Raw genomic sequence first — 18,426 nt, 5'->3', positions numbered from 1 at the left:
ACAATTACTTGGTGACATAGGCTGACGATCTGTCTCTGTTTAGAATTGCATTTCGTACACAATATACAACTATATAATATTATTCAATTCAATTTTTATACATCCATTACAGTGACCCACTCCAAATCTACTCGACAATTACTATACAGCACAGTAGTATCCTCTTGCCTGCTTTTTTTTATATATCAAAATACTATTGTGTGATTGTATATTTTTTTGAAAGATGTTATTTTTTGATGATTTCAAATTTTGTAAGAAATATATTTTCAAAATTGTTAAATCAAATTATTTTCTGAATAATGCAATTAGAAGATTAATATATATAATAAATGTATATTGTAGTTGTATAAAAAATAAAAATGATAAACATTATAATTTAACAAAACCTATCTTTCATATATATATGATGTTGTATTTAAGTATATACGAGTTATATAATATACTACTATAATTATGTATAATATAAGAAAAAAATTATTACGGTATTTAATTTGTATTTACTATATTTACATTCACTAATGAAAAATCTTGGGTATGACATTCTGACTCACCAGTGTAAACTAACAAAGTAAAGCAATTTAGGTGTCTATTAAATTTGGTGAACTGAATAATCGGTTACCTAATATTCTATTGTATAACTAAAATTAATTTACAAGTTATAAAAAAAGTGATCTGCTGAATTTTTATTTCCGCTGGGAAAATATTAACTTTCTCGAATTACTTGTTAAAAAATACATTTAAAAAAAATACCATTGTGACATTTCTATTTATCTAAGTTACTATTTATAGTATTAAGTATATTATAAATCAATAAAATAATAGTTATATAAAATACATTTTTAATTAAAATGGATAAATATAATTAATTATTAAGCTATGTGATTTAAAAATGTATTTTCTTAATATTTTAATCACTGATAATGTCTCTTGCCTTTGCTATAATCAAGACGCTGAACGTTAAGACTGAAGTTTAGCTCATATTTAAAATTTAATTAACTTGTGTACTTCAAATAATTGTAAAAATAAAATAAATATCTATAAGAAAAGTAATTATTTCATAATAAATAAAAGAAAGAGGAAGAAATGTTTTACGTGTACTAAATAATATGTAACAGATTACATTATGTGTAGGTAATTTTAGTTTAAGTATTATTATATGATCTTTGATAATAAAAATGTTGTTATGTTATTATTTTTAGAATAAGTTGCATTTAAAAACTACAAAACAGAAACTACATATACGTGTCTATGATTCCTACTCAATATTAGTCTTCGGTAACGAGTTTAATTTAAAAGTCATCAGAGTAAAAAGTAACTTGTCAATTTACAAGTAACATAGTGCTTTTCAATAGGACCTAAAATAGATAGTTTTTGGCGCCTTTGTAAGACTGTAACTCATTTATTTCCAGTCATGCGATAAAGTGTTATTTTATTTGTTTACATTTCGAAGCAATGATAAATCATCGGGAGTTTAGTTTATTAGGTGTATATATAGTGTTATTGTGGTTTTTCACCATTGAGGGTTTTGTGTTATTTTACTTTTTTATCCGCGGTGATCACGTTGTTGTCTTTTTTTTTATATAACGTGTAGGCCTCATATAGCTATATAGTATATATACACACGGGTAATATGAATAGTGTGTCGTGTGTGTCAATTCTTATACCGTGATTGTTTAAGTGTATACTTTTATATTATTTATCAATGCGATGCACGCGATTTGTCATTTCCCTCTACCGTTTTGGCCCATAATAGAAACTATATACAAGAACTTGAAAAAAAAAAAAATAAATAAAAAAGATAGGGAGACAAGTGATGTATTCACAATAATACATATAATATAATATGAGATGATGGTTCTATAATATGCTTTTCATTTGTAAATGATCCTTTTCATATCTACCACCCGAGAATTATTGTTAGTATATAGTAAAGATGACAACTACAAAATTACTCTTACGGTGTAAATAATAAATCTTCCAACAATGATACATAGATGGGGCGGCGCGGTGTGGGCATGGAAAAATAATAATACTTGTGTTGGAGGACATCCATTTTTCCCTACCCTTTAAATCATATTTCAACCCTACATTTTTAGCGTTCACATGTTAATAATATAGCCGCAGTACTTTAAAACAAACAATACATCCATTATCGTTATTTTTGTACAGATACTTATGCTCTATTGACAAGTATAGTATGTTGTAGAACATTGAATGCGTTACATTATGATTATTTTTTCATGATTATATTATGTTCCGATTTAATGATAAAATATTTAGGTATTTCTATGGGGAATAAGTTAGTATTGTGCATATTATAATTTGTTTAAACTTTTTAATTTATTCATTACAAATTTTTTAATCTGCCTAATTATTAAGTTTTAATCTATCACAACATAAAAATTGTATAGGTAAATAGGAATTCAATTATCAGTAGTCCATATGACTGTATATGCATGGCTGAGCACGGTCTGTTATGCTATCAATTCAACTATGGTAAAGTATACTTATTTCTCGTTGACTATATTTTATTATTTATTTTTCGAATCACCTTATTGGTATCATTTATAATTCAATGTATTTATTGCTTAAAATTATAATCCATGATTAATGTTGTTTCATAATATTCTAACAGTGGTAAATACATTCAGGGAATCCACATTTGTGGTTATTAAATAAGTACATACTCAAACTTTGAAAGATAACCTAAACTTTATAATACAGTGTGTGAATCGTTTTGAAATACAATGATTCAAACTTTGAAATTATAAATAATTATCTAAATTTAAATTGATATTTATTTGATCGATTGTATTTCCAAATACGACTCAATGCTTTCTTCGCGGAACTTATTAAATTCAATGCGCTAGTAATAGTTATTATTGCCACTGTTAACGTGTAGTAGAGGTACCTACGCGAAGTATTAATGATGATTAAGTCACAATATCCAGAAGAAAAAAAAAGTCAATCTTCCACATTAAAATGAATCCAGACGATGGTTTAAAACGTGCACACAACGTAGGATATATTTAATTTTAAATCGGGTTTAAAAAGTTTTCAAGCAAGCGTATAAAACAGAAATATTTTATTGTACATAGATTCTGAAGATATATGTTCTTATTAACACTTTGTACTGTATTGGCAAAATATATACGACATCGAAACGTACAATTCAAATAAACACCAGTAAGATCGATTACTCACGTTGTGGTACCAACTGTAACGGATGGTAGTTGACGGATTGGCTCGGGCCGCACATTCGAAGTAAACGTCATCTCCAGGACCGATACGCCCGGTGTCCAGCATGCGATTTCCAAATCGTAACTCTACTATTGGAGGGTCTTGAAAAATAACACAGAAATACAATACAATAGCGATATATAAATGACGCGCGAAGAGCACAGTGTGATGAAAATGTATTTCGTCAACTATTTGAATTATTAATTTAATAATATTATAATAATCAAATTATGTTATAAAATGCACATACGTTTAACTACTGCCTATACTATATACATAAAAATATTGCGTTAGTTGAATACTATTGACATTATGGTAGCAAAAGGCTATATTCATTTTTTACAATTGTTCTTTTGCACGTTAACATAATATTTTTTATACTAAATAGGTATTGTAAAAGCATATTATTTATAGAGTTAAAATACTATTAATATGCACACCACTATAACACATATGCAGTATTTACTTTCTACTGTTTTTACAATATCTATGAAAGATTGAAGTTATGAATATTGTCTACGGTACTTTCATATTTTGAGTGTAATAAATAATTAATTAAAATATTTCGAAACTATTAAAGTTCTGATAAATTAAATTTTTTTTATTCCAGACGCTTTAAGTGCATATTTATCAAAGTCAGCACTCAGCAGATTATCTGGTTGTTATTGTGATATCAGTCACGCATACGAATCCCTAAGTATAGGGCAAGACAATGTTTATTTAAAATATTATAAGCCATTGTACTATATGTGTGAAACGTAAGTTATTGAGTTGTGTAATTCCAATCCTGAGAATTATGCTAATAATTAATATGTCCGACAGCTTATAACGTAGAAAACTAGTTAATAATTATTTTGAAAGGAAATTTAAAAAATTGCCAAATATAATTGTTTAGACATAATTATCTAAACATATGTATAATGACATATTTATTACATTACTTGTTTATTATATATTCTAATGGCTTAAAACTAATTTAAAAATTATATTTTATATTCCAGTACTATTATATCACATTTAATATCTATATAGATATAATAGATATGCAGGTACTCTATATAATATGTTATTAATAACTTACATTGAACATCCAATGTTATTTTGGTTTCGACGTAATGGCGGTCAAATGTTTTGATGACCGGATTGTATGCATGACAAACTAAAGTTGATTCATTGTCATCATTTTCATTAATAACTGCAGATTTTGGACCCCAAAGTACGAAACTTAGAATACTTGTGGTCACGACCAATTCATCTTTGTCAGTCACTATTTCTGGCGTCTACATGGAAAACAAACATAATATATTATTCGATTACATCTACCTACTTAATATCAATTAAACACATATTTTTTGATTGCTGTAAAGTGTAGCTAGGTACTTTATACAGATAAAGACAAAGCTTGGCAAGTTAATTAAAATAATTAGCTCAAGTTAAGTTAAGATTATACAAGATCGACGAGTTAGAAATTAAATTATTTGAATTTAATTTGATAAGTTATAAGTTAATATTGAAAATAATATTAACTTAACTCAGTTTAAAAAACAGTTTATCTACTTTGTTTAATTATTATGTGGATTGTGGATCAAACAAATACAGTTGTACAGTGTACATATTATATAGGTACCTATTTCACTTTGCATGATTATTAAATATTTAATCTATAGAGATCATAATTAATAATTTAACAAATATTTATATTTATATCAAATATAAATTTAAGGGCATATTATATTATTAAAACAATACAATTTGTAATTCATAATTTGATTTAAAAATTTGTTATTGCAACTATTGTATATTATAGTATACATAATTATAATTAAAGTATTTTATAATTAAATATATAAAACCTTGGAATTTAAATTTTATTTAATGGTTTATTGTTTAACATTGAAATATTTATTATATTAGCAACATTTTTTTTAAAACTTGATTATTTTAAATCAACTAGGAACTAGGAAAAGCTAGGTTATTAACATGGCTACTAAGTTCATAAGTTGATTAGACAATTAACATCTAAATTTTTAGTTAAAATATTTTTAAAAAAGTAACTTTTTAACTTTAGTTAATACACATCTGTATAAAAATAATACTGAACAAAAATAAAATAGAAGACCTTCATTTTTTTTTTCAGAAATTATTTAATACTACGAAATTTTATGTATCTGTATATAAATTAATATTAAAATATGGAAGCGTATCACTGTCATGTTTGATTTTTGAAATTATGAATTACCAATCATCTGTCTTACAATTAATATTGTGTCTTAATAGTGAAAATAATTTTTTTATTTACCAAGAGTACCTATACATTTTTCATATCATAATTTTTTTACGTAAAATATTAAAACCAAACGATGTGTAAAACATTTTTTGAATTAAAATTATATAAAGCTACTTATTCATATTATGAATAAAACATTATACACGATACATTGTTAACCATTGATGCTAATGTAATATAATTATTATTTAATATTTTTGAAACAGCATCGAAGAACAAAATTAATATCATATTAAAAATTCAAATATATAGAACAAGTATAATTTGAATGACATACAAAAGAAATTCATCGGGTAAACTTTTCCTTTGCTATTAAAACTTATGTTTTTGAACTTAGAAAATAATAAACCATCAAAAATACTTTAAGCATAAAGGCAGTTTCGTAATATTCAGGTGTCAACCATATAGTAAATATACCAAAATAAATACAACATGTATGATATAGTATATAAATATTACCCTAATGTTTTTGTAATGTTTGTAAATTATACTGCCATGATATAACTTTTGATACATATTTATGTTGTCCAACGTAATTCGTTCCTATTTATTCATGGATTACCCTTGAATTAACAGTATGATAATATATTATTATAATGCAATAATTTTTTTTAAATTCGTATAATCGTATAATAAGTTTGTCGGAGTGAAAATATTTAACAGGATTTTAAATTTTCTTATGAACATGTTTTTAAATATTTGTTATATTCGACTTAAAGCTTCAAAAACGATAGCTATCAACTATTTACAATTATTTAGTTTATTTTTTCTTAATATCATCTAAATTGAATTCCTATAATTCAACTTGTCGAGTTTATTTCCGGTCTAAAAATTTCATATAATTGATCTGAAATGTATCTTTTTATTCTTTACTGTTAGAAATCGTAATGAAGATATTACATAATATGTTAGTAGGTATTTAATAATATGATGTTCAACTGTTCAACTCGAGTTCCGAATAATATACATGTAGCGGGTAAGTTTATAATATGCCCTTCAATTGTTTTATTTCTGTTGAATATAGTTTGATATTTTTTAAAGTAGTAATTATTATTCGTGTTAATTCATTGGACTCCTGGTATTGTATTTTTCCAATGTTTTTCCCATGCAAGTTGACAGATTGTATTAATTTGAATTTTTTATACCAGTGAAAATATTTTCACTGAACTAATAATAATAAAAGTATGCAATATATTCGAATAAAATATGTATAGTTTATGGTTATAGTAATTGATTCATTTGTTCTTTATTACATAGAAATTTCTATGTTATATAGAAAAATATTTTTTGTGAAACATCGAGTAGGTAGGTAGTTCCTTTGATACAGCATAACTTGATTTCCTTACAAGAGAAATATTTCGGGGAGGTAAGTTAAAGTAAGGAATTCAAATTGAATAAAAGTAAAGTTATTAATAAAGTAATATTTGTTTTCATTTTTTTTCTATCTGATAACGGTGACCCACTTTTAAAATTAAAATGTTACCCATGGGTTTTTTGTTGTCCCGAAGAAAAATAAAAGTCAAATCATTGATAATTTCGGTCCTGTTTGGGGAGATTTTATGCATAAACGGAAAAGTTCAATTTCGTATGTGATACAGAAATATTATTATTTTATAATTTAAACCACAATACAGTTGTATTTATCTTTACCGCTAGTAAAGTATACTTCGCCGTGGCCGCGCGCTGGTACTATATTATGAAAATACAATAAAAACACGTATATAATACGAACTCCGTTTTCCCGTCGCCATCACCGCAGAAACTCTAAAAACTTGTTCTTTATTTATTCACAGTCCGTCGACAAACATAATACACAACAAAGTTATATATACACTCGCTATACACGACTACTATTACTACTACATGGGCGACGGCGGCGGCAACGTAGGCAGTGGCGTAGGGCTAGCCGAGGTGGCACGGCGGGCGGGCGGGCAATGAATATACATATATGTCTTTCTCTGCTGCTACTGCTGCTGCTGCTGCTGCATAGTAGGTTTGTTTGTTCAGGCCCCCTCGTCTTTTGTTGTATACGTTTTTCGTTACCGCCTCTGAGTTTTCCCGTAGAAGTATTATTGTTATTACTATTATTATTTGTTTACACCAACCCGTAAAACTCGCCAAAAACTACACAGTATTTCTACTGCCGCTGTTGATTCGTTCGTTAAAAATGTTCGTATTTGTCTTAATATTATACAAAGTTTGAAAGCTTACTGTAATGCACACACGCTCGCGCGTATCCACACCGCGCACGTATAGGTGCATATCATGTATACATCATTTATACGCGCGTCCACACTCGCCGGATGTTTGTTCGCGCGTACGCCTTATACTTACGTATACTTACTTACTTGTGCGCAATACTTTATACGTTTTCCCGAATGCTTACTTTTTGCTTAGGCAACAGACAACTTTACATTACCCGTTCGGCGTGCCACGCCAGCGAAAAACATGTTTGTTTTAAGCGGTGATCATCCGATGAATACTCGGCCGTGGCGCGTTTATCGTGTGTTTATTCGGATTGTTAGGTCGTCTCTCGTGGACCGACCGACTCTGCAAACATCGTATTTTTTTTTTTTTTGTTCGTTCGTGTTGTTATTGTGTCTTGAACAGTACTTACTCGCGAACCGCAACAATTCACTTTGGTTTACACAACGTATACATAACGTCTTTATCGGTATAATAGTATGTAGAACGCATTACTGTGTATACAATAATTCCGTATCATATGATATATATATATATATAGTAGTATCATCAATATTATAATAATATGTACTCGTTGTTTAATATTCTTGCTTCATAATTTCCATGGATTTTTCATATAACCGTTATTTACGTTTAACGGCACAGCGAATTTCTTTTAAGGCTATTTTTAGCATATTTTTCTTCACGGTTATGTTTACGTCTAATTCTTTTAATGAATATAATATGATACATCTGAATATTTGTTGATGTCATAAAGCTACACACGATTTAGTATTGTGACGCTGAATTTAATTTTTACTTTTACGATAAAATCGATGTGTATATTTTTGGTAAATAATTGATTGCATGCACCTTATTTATTATTTCTGGAAAATTTAAAAATTGTATCGCATCGCCCATTATATGAAGTCAACTGTCAAGAATAGACGCGAATACACTTAGTGAAGTTAAATGTCCTTACGAATACTTACCGGATACTTTAACACTGGCAGAAAACATTTAATTTCTTAAAATCAAAGCTATAAGCACGTATCTTATCTGGATAATCCCAAAATTGTGATTTTTTATTAAACGATTAAGTGGTGTGAGTTTCTAAACATTACCGTAACTTAAGATAAATGTGTTTTATCGATATTTATATATAAAAGTAAATCAGTGAACCTATGTGGGTTTTGTGGAGAGCTGTGCGATGATGATGTATTATATTAATGTATATATTTTCGAAAGTGTATGGTTATGAGTGTTATGACGACCGCCACTATATAACGCCCGGCAAACCTGCACGTACTTCGTTTAACACGCTATGGCCCTATAGATATAATATTTTCTTTTTGTTCATAATACATACCTACCGGATTTATTATATCCATATTTGTATAATAAACTTCGTAATCGCAATCGTTATAAATATTATTATATTTTATTTTGAGTTTTGAGTTTTGATAATAATCAATAATAACATAAGTATTTAATATGGTTATAGCATCTTTGTCAGTGGAATATAGGTATACAAAACATCATTAATATATTGAAGGGAAGACGGTAAATTGGGAAACCCCTAAATCTATGTAAAAGAAATATACATTTATAACATTTATAATACTCCCCTCCCAAAAAAGGAAAAAGTTTTTTTTTAATTATTATTACTATTCTTTAACTTTATTTTTTCAATCAAATAACGTATTGAACATAAGACCTATGTATACGTAAATATCATTTAAGAAAACAGAAATGCCATTAGTGTATGAAAAAATAATTTTATCTGAGATTCAAGCTATCTAATTTAAAGGGCTAGTTATGTGAAAATTTTAAAAGTTAAAATTGCAAAGAATAAATAGCAAAAATAAAAATTGCGAAACGTTTTAAACTTTTAACAGCAAAAGTAATAAATAATAATTAGTGATTTTTTTTCAAAGTAATATTTATTTCTTTTCTAAGACTGAACTTCAGAATTGCAGACATTTTAACATTAAAGACAACAATAGTAATAATAATATACGGACAATAAATTATAGACAATATTCCATATTATGTTTTCTATAGTACATCCTTATTTCCGTAGATAGAAGACAATAAAAATATTACACGTACATTATATACAAAAAAATTAACACACTAAATTTTATATGATACATAATATGTATTATGTCAATATCTTTTATATTATTATAATTCTCTTATTTTCGTATTTGATTTCAAAAACAATATATTTAAATTTAAATTTTAATTCTTTTAGCTATATAAATTAATTCCATAATAATTAAAAAATGTTAACATACGATATAAATAAAGAATATGTGTACCATTTATATATTAAAATATAACAATTTGAGTATGACTTGTAGAATACTGATTCTATGATTCAGAGTCTCAGACCATGAATGGATTATTATTATGCAATTAAGGCCCGAAAGTACAAAAAAAAAAAAACATGAAATTGTGATTATTTTATTTAGGTGTAGGTAATAACAAAACACAGGTCATTTTTTTACAATAATAATCATTATATATATACAAAAATTATTTCCTACTTTTTGCTATTTATTTTTCTCAATTTTAACTAGCACCCTAGCTGTTTATGCAATTATATAATGCTATCATGATATTTAGCTGTCACGGTTGCAACTAAGTATTGCGTTGTATTGCTATATAATCATCGTGTGAATATAATTTAACAAGTCATGGGGAGATCGGTGATTAGAACTTGTGTGCATAATAAACTATATAAACTATTTAGAGTTAAGTTGTGCTATATCAATTTGAACCTCACCTATGCATGTATTATATGTAGTATATGTGAGTTAAGTATAATGAAATAAATACATATTTTGTTTATGAATATGAACAATAATTTTATGTCTTTAAGTTTTTTCTAAAAAAGCATTATTTCAAAACATTTTTTTGACCCACAGCACCTTTTGAATACGCTCCCAATCTTTGTCACAGAAATAATGCTAAATATCAAAATGCGTAAATATTTTGAAATCATTGATCATAGTTGGTACTGATAACAACAGCAATGGTGAATCTTTATGGTGACAGCAACAATAACATATTTGTGTTTTGAAATTACTATTCTACTACTACCTATTTCAGTTCCAACGTCGCAGTTACAACAATGATTGATAATAAATTACCGAATATATTATTTAATACAGAGAATTTAGAAAGCTTATTATTTATTTTAGATTGTGGCTATATTTGGTTAGACATCTAAAATGATATAGCACATAATCACTCAAAGCTAAGTTGAATAGAGTTGATTTAATAAATCAATTTAGCATTCCCATCCAAATATCCATTGTAAAAATTAAATGTTTTCATGTTTTATCATATCATAACAATTATTAAACTAAAACTTAGCACTAATAATTTAAATATTATTTTTAGTTTAAATTATTTTAATAGGGATAATATTATAGTAATTTATCACCTAATTGAGGTAGTATAGTAAAACCTACTTTTAATTCGTATTAATTTGGAAAATAATAATACGTGTAATTTGTAAATTAAATTAAACTATTAATTTATAGTTTATAATAATGAAAAATGTATTAAATCCGAGTACGACTGTTATCTATAAGCCCGAAAGAAACTCAAATGTGAAAATGTATACAACTTACACACACAAAAAATATTACCTTTCCAAACAACTCAATGGGGCAAACAAATGTGCGTTGTCGCATTGTGGAAACTCAAGCCGAGTATAGATAATAATATAGTGTAAAGTAAAAAAAAAATTAACGAAAAAATATTTTTTTTAGTACAATTATTTAGTACTTAGAATGTTTAAATCATAAGTATTCTTTATCTATCGACCAATTATTAAATAATACCTTAACGTTATGTATTTTACGTGGGTTTCAATGTAAAATAATATTGTTTATTTTAACTACGCTGTTAATGTCTAAAAGTTTTTTTCTGATGGTTAAATAATTAAATTACGAAATAAAATTTCTTGGTTTGCTGTGTAGTTATAGGTTTTAAAAATATATTGAAAATATATTTTTTAATGTCTAATAGATATTTTCTATGGCATTTTTTTCATCCCTCTTCTTAAACAAATGATCATAGATAAAATAAAACACATTCGTGAAGTTGACCCACCTAAGTGTTGCAATTTTTTTTAAATCAATGCCATTATTTTGCAAGTTATTTTCAAGCATTTGCAAGTCAGTTTTTAGAATAAGTCCAAACATTCACCGTAAAATCGAAAAATTATTTTCAAAATGAGTACATAATTTTCAAAAAAATCGGTCATGGTGATTGGTGGTTCCAACTTCACGCACGTGAAAATCATTGGCTTTTGTGTGATAACCAATTATAAAAAAAATATTCTCGATCGAAATTCTCAGCTTCAAAAGGTAATGATGGCCACCATAATGACTTGCAAATATTTTATATCAAGTATCGTTTGTTACCAATTTCAAAGTTTTTGGACAACTTGGGTGGGCTAACTTCACAAATTCGAAAGTTTATAGCGGCCACCTGAATGACTTGCAAATTGCAAAAATGGGCCTAAGATTACTTACTAATCATTAGCTTTCGTTTGATTCCGATTTCGAAGTTCTGGGTCAAAGTGGATGGGCTACGTGAAGTTGGCCCAACTTTCAATTTTTGATTTCACGGTGAAAGTTTGGACTTATTCTAAAAACTGACTTGCAAATTCTTGCAAATAACTTGCAAAATAATGGCATTGATTTTAAAAAAATTGCAACACTTAGGTGGGCCAACTTCACGAACGTAAATAAAACTCCATTGTTATGAAACAAAACACTTCTTCAATATCTCAGTCTAAAATAAAATAAACTCATATCTTTTTATTACTTAAAATAATGAATTTTACATTATATGTATACAGAAAAACTCATTAATATTTACACATCCAATGCATTATACCATCTGTCTGAACAAACAGTAATGTTTATTCAAATATGATTGAATTGGTATTTGGTGGCATATTTACACAATCATGTGAGTCATCATTTGATTAATGTATAATATAAGTAATTATACCAGTTAGAATACAAATGTCAAGGTATTTAGTAATCAAATCTGTTATCTATTATAATACAAAATATATAAATAAAAATCATTTAAAAATGATTCATTTCATAAGTAACTATGTTGTTCAGTACCTATCTAAAACATAAATTTAAAAGTTTTCAAAACATTTTATTCTTTATAATTCGAAGTAATTCCCGTCATGTGGTAAATCATTTACAATGACCCGTAATAATGCTACACATTTTTCTACCCGCTCAACCATAATGTTCTATTATCCTGATAAGCGGAAATCGAGTAAAATTATTAGCAAGGTCTAACAATTTAAAAAAATCTAAAAACATTTATGTAAAAATTAACCTACGTATACACCATTACCAAAATTCATAAATTAATTTGTATCTACTTAAAAATTCATTCAACTTTCAATTTAAATACTTTTTTACTTGAAAATATAATATTTTACATTTAAATGGAGTATTTCTTACGGAATATAAGATTATAACTTTGAAAATATTAATTTTTTAATAAATAAATATTTTAAAATCAGCCAACAGTCGAAAACACTTTCTTGCAACAAAATAGATAGTATACATTTTATTTTTACTCAAATTTAAATTTTATACTTGTGTTTCTCTTAAAATGAAATATTTAAATTTTTTACATTATAAAAGAAAATAAATTACCACTACTTAATAAATGTTCAAGCTGACAACACTATGGGTCTTTTACATACGTGGACCACAGGGACGAGGTCCCACTACCACCACTTGTACGGGTTATAGCCATTGTTTTATAATACTACTCTTAAACCCAAATCACTTTACACTTATCTCGTTTCTATATTTTCGTAGTGTTTTACCTAATAATTACATTTAAAATATTTTATCAAGTGTACAAAATTACCATACAGCCATACAGTGACTTGTAAAGGTAAACCATAAAACTGTTGATGTGTAAACTTCACTGACTTCACTGTCTTCACTCATCAACAGTTTACTCTATTTACCTAATATTACATTGTATCAGTGAGAGCAATATTAATTTATGCCTGTTAGTTAAATACAAATGTATATACATACAAACTTTTAAATTTTTCTAAAATAATGTAAAGTTGTTTTCAATCAATAAGTAACAAATGTTATTCATTCTATAGTTAACGACGTAATACATTTAATTTAATACAATCGTTATTAAATAATTATTTAAATCAGTACTCACTGCTCAGTATATTATGCTGTTTAATATTTTTTTTTCGATTTGACAAATAATTTTTTTAAATATGTTTTAGAAAACTGGTAGTTATATTTTATCATTTTATAAATAAAATCGAAATAATAGTCATTGTTGTCAAACTGCATAGTATTGTGTCAGAGATACAAACTGTTAATTTTTAGAACAAATACAAATATCGGCGATGATGCTGAAATACATTAATTGATGAATTAACTGAGTTATAGTGGTCCGCTATTGTTTTTGATCATTATTCATTAGCTAGAACTGTGTGTTTATAATAGAACGATAATAATAATAATAATAATAGTAATTTTAGATATGGAAGTGGTTGTATTGGGTAAACATTCTGTACTTTGTAACAATCGATAAAATAAAATATATCAAATAATATTAATTTGTAAATAGTACATACACATCTATATACTTCTCTATCTTTCTGTACTTTTCTATGTAAAATCATAAAGGATAAATAAATTATTTTAGGATTAAAATACAGAGAAATAATTTTAATAAAAAATTATAATTCCTTTAATTTCCATAATTATTTTAGAAATAATATGTTTCATTAGTTTTACGATCCATTTATTGCATTGGGGTAGGCAATTCTGAATAGCCATAGGGATTGATGCGATAGTATTTTATAATAAAAACAATTTCAATCAAAAACTGTAATATTTTCTATGGATAATATCTACATGTATGTATATTGTAAAAAAATATTAATGAATTTCCATATTTATAATTTTTTATAAGTGTATACAACTCTTATTGTATCTATATCATTTCAACTGATAATCGATTTTATCATCCGTTGATAATTTTTTCAATTGAATATGATTGTAACCTACTAATGGGAAAAATAACAAAAACGTCTGTCAAAGTGTAAGTATATTTACTTTTTCAACGTTTTTTTTAGCGACAATTTTAACTAAATGATAATGTTACGTTCATCGTATAAAATAAAAATGTTATGGAATCAATTAAATAAAAAATATTGCAATCGGCAATGTAAATAATATATTTTTGTAAACATCATAAGTTCTGATTTTGTGAATAGTCAATGACGATAACGCCAAATACGAGCATTTAAATAATACTAATAAATTTTGATTTGATCATTTTTATTTAACATTATGTTAAAAACATTTTTAACCAGATTTTTTCAAATTGTTTAATATTATTAATATATATTATTATAAAATAATATCAAATCGTATTTTTAAATTAATTGTTCCTGTTTTAAGGGCATTGAAATCCACGCCCTAATCATAACGGATAGATATCTTTCTTATTTAATATATTATTTTTAGTGTGCGATCAAATAGGTATATTAGGTACATATTCAATAATTATTTAATTTGGATAAACTATTATTATATAAATATGATGTACAAACTCGAAAATTAATTAAATAAATTATATATATTATACTTCATATTAAGGTAATATTTCATTAATTCACTAAATAAAGATTTATATACAGCACTTTTAGTAAATATAATTCTTTCAAATACGGTATAATAGACCATGTTAATACACAGTTTAAAATAATAATAATAATAATAATAATAATAATAATAATAATAATAATACGGCCTTTTGTTATGTCAAACCAAGACATTGTTGTTTTGAGGAGTCGATTTTCATTGAAAAAATACTGTTTGCCATTAAATTTCCAAAAAAATAAATACTATTGAATAATATTACAATATTACTGTCCATTGCACAATTAATTTTGTTTTAAAAACATATTATGATATTTAGGCGTTGACCATTGTATTATATAGTATTATATTATATTTAACGTGACGTATTTTTTCACTAGGACGATTATGATAATTATGTGTTTTGTGTGCAAAATATAATATCGAACGTGTATAAAGTATTTCTTAGTTTCGATCATTGTTGTATAAATATAACGTATAATTATCAGTATAGCGTATTTTATACGTTATATAACAATATTTCATTCGCACAAGTGACACATTTCAATTTTAAACGGTTAGGTGTAGGTATACCTACTCACTGACATAGTTATAAATATATACATGTAAAAAAAAAATGTTTTAGCGATGGCTTTATTTAAGTTCAGTATACCTATCATACTGTTATAAAATATGTATATATATATAAATATACAATATAGGTAGGTATTATAGGTAAGTATATACATGTATTTATTTAATAAGCCAATAATGATTAATTCCCTTCGTGTATAATTCGTTTAATTGTATTAACGCTACAGTAATAAATATTTTTTCTTACTTGTTGTGTTTTCACTATGCCAGATATTTTACTTTCTGAAATTGCCGACGTACCACCTCGTTGTTTTTCCAATAAGACCATCAGGGACGACACATCCAACGTACGAGTGGAATTTATCGATTGACTAACGTTAAAGCGTTGATTGTTTTTTAATAGATACCATTCGATTTTAGCCAATGGTCGTGATCCTTTGGAACGACACTCGGCTTGATACACCCGGTCGGCTCTTATTGTATATTTCTTGTAACCAACTGTGTCTTCTGACGGAAACACTTCATTTTTTTCAATCCCGTGGCTTTCATTACTTTTCAAATGATTTTTGTATTCTTTTATTGATATGATTTGTACTTCAGTAGGTATCACTGTAAAAAAAAAAATTAGATTAGTTATCCACGTCAACCATAGTATAATATAAATAGAATTGTTTCAAATCTGTATCTAAGTATTCAATTTATATGAGACAATATTATTATTTTGCATTGATGTATTAAAATATAAATCAAAAAGGAACAAAGGAATCGAAAAAAAAAATAACGAATATTTACAATATAATTACAATAGATAAATTTATTTCAATTAAAGTACTATCATAAGTGTTGCATACATATAAGTAATATTGTACATTTGATGGTGAAATATATGAAATAATTATCAAATATATAGGTGCTTATCCCTCGAAGGATAATATGTCATTATTTTGAAATATATAGATATACCTATAGGTATGTCCAAAAAGGATAGATTTATAAGCTGAATAATACTATACGATGAATGTTATCAGCATTTTCCGACGCTTCACAACGTGTGCCGTAATGATTACCACGATTATGAATCACAGTTTACCAAACATCGCCCAAGTAAAATCATCTGCTAGTTTGGATGGTACGTCTACCACATAAATCGAAAATATACTGTCAAAAAAAATTGATACTGAAACTATTTTATGTGTATTATAAATTTTAATTTTTTTAACACATTAAACAACGAAACTAAATGAAAATTAATAATATTAATAATATTATATATTTATAATATTTTATTTTTTATAAATTTAAGAACATATATTTTTGAATATATATGTCAATATCGGAATGGAAAACATGCTAGTGTATCTTTAAACAGCCATTATGTAGTACAATATTACGTAGGGCTTAAGTATTAAGTATATACTATATTATTTTCTATAAAAAAAAGAGAGAGAAAGAGGTTCTATCAACACTTTCATAATGCAATATAAATATTATTATCTAAAAATATGTATTTTTTACTATAATTATTAATTTAAAGAATTAACATTTTATTAGTATACTTCAATCAAAACGTAATTAAATTAAATTGTACGAATATTATGATAATATAGATATGTAAATTTTATCAAATCAATGATACCCGAAAAAAAAATTGGGTATTTTAACTGTTACTGTGAATTATTATAGCTTACTGACTTATATAATATCAATAAAATGTACTTTTAACAGATTTCTGGTCTAATTTTTGTTTCTTATAGTTATAATAATGTATAATAATATAAAGTTATAAATCAATATTTCTAATTGTTATTTGTATTTAAATACACATCTATAAACTAATGCACTTTTATTATTTATTGAATTATATTTATATAAACCTTAGATCTTAGAATATCCAGAACTCCAAAATAATAACTAATAGTTATTAGCTCATTTATCGCTATATGGTCCATATTATAACTTACTATACGCTTTATACTCTTAAAATTCTTACTCAAAATGTTGTATTGTACTTAGATTAGATTTATTATTTTTGTATCAATTTAGTTAAATAAAAATATTTAAAATATTTTTAAAAACTTTTAGTAAAAAGTATTATATGACGTTATTAAATACTCAACTATTACGATTAATAAAACTAGTAACTTATTATTAAGTGTTTTACATGTCGTATAAACTACATTGAGGGAAAAGTTAATATTATACAACGTTTTTCAAAACTTAAATGGATAATATTATAATACACTTTCATCTTTTACGATGAGATAAAGAAAATTGTTGGTATATCTATGTTTACATTTTGAATAATATTATACATATATAAACTTTATACAGCATAGCTGAATTCCAAGGGTTCAAACACTTCAAACCATACTGACATTTTTAGTTCAATATATATATATAATATATATCAATGTATATTAAAATATTTGATTTTTA

At 25.8% G+C, this 18,426-nt stretch overlaps 1 protein-coding gene across 1 annotated transcript in view; it reads right to left on the bottom strand.

The window, feature by feature from the left end:
- Positions 1-18,426, bottom strand: part of LOC113556136 — a 156,965-nt gene that overhangs the window by 20,758 nt on the left and 117,781 nt on the right. Inside the window, exons 7-9 of the mRNA XM_026960906.1 lie at positions 16,238-16,599; positions 4,322-4,520; positions 3,205-3,341 (exon numbers count right to left, since the gene is read on the bottom strand). Coding sequence (XP_026816707.1) covers positions 3,205-3,341; positions 4,322-4,520; positions 16,238-16,599 — 698 coding nt within the window. The remainder of the gene's footprint in view (positions 1-3,204; positions 3,342-4,321; positions 4,521-16,237; positions 16,600-18,426) is intronic.

Source organism: Rhopalosiphum maidis, chromosome 3, assembly GCF_003676215.2.
Source record: "Rhopalosiphum maidis isolate BTI-1 chromosome 3, ASM367621v3, whole genome shotgun sequence".
In the NCBI taxonomy this organism is placed as follows: domain Eukaryota; kingdom Metazoa; phylum Arthropoda; class Insecta; order Hemiptera; family Aphididae; genus Rhopalosiphum; species Rhopalosiphum maidis.
Note: the sequence above shows the minus strand (reverse complement) of the source record. Positions and strands in the feature narration are given on the sequence as shown.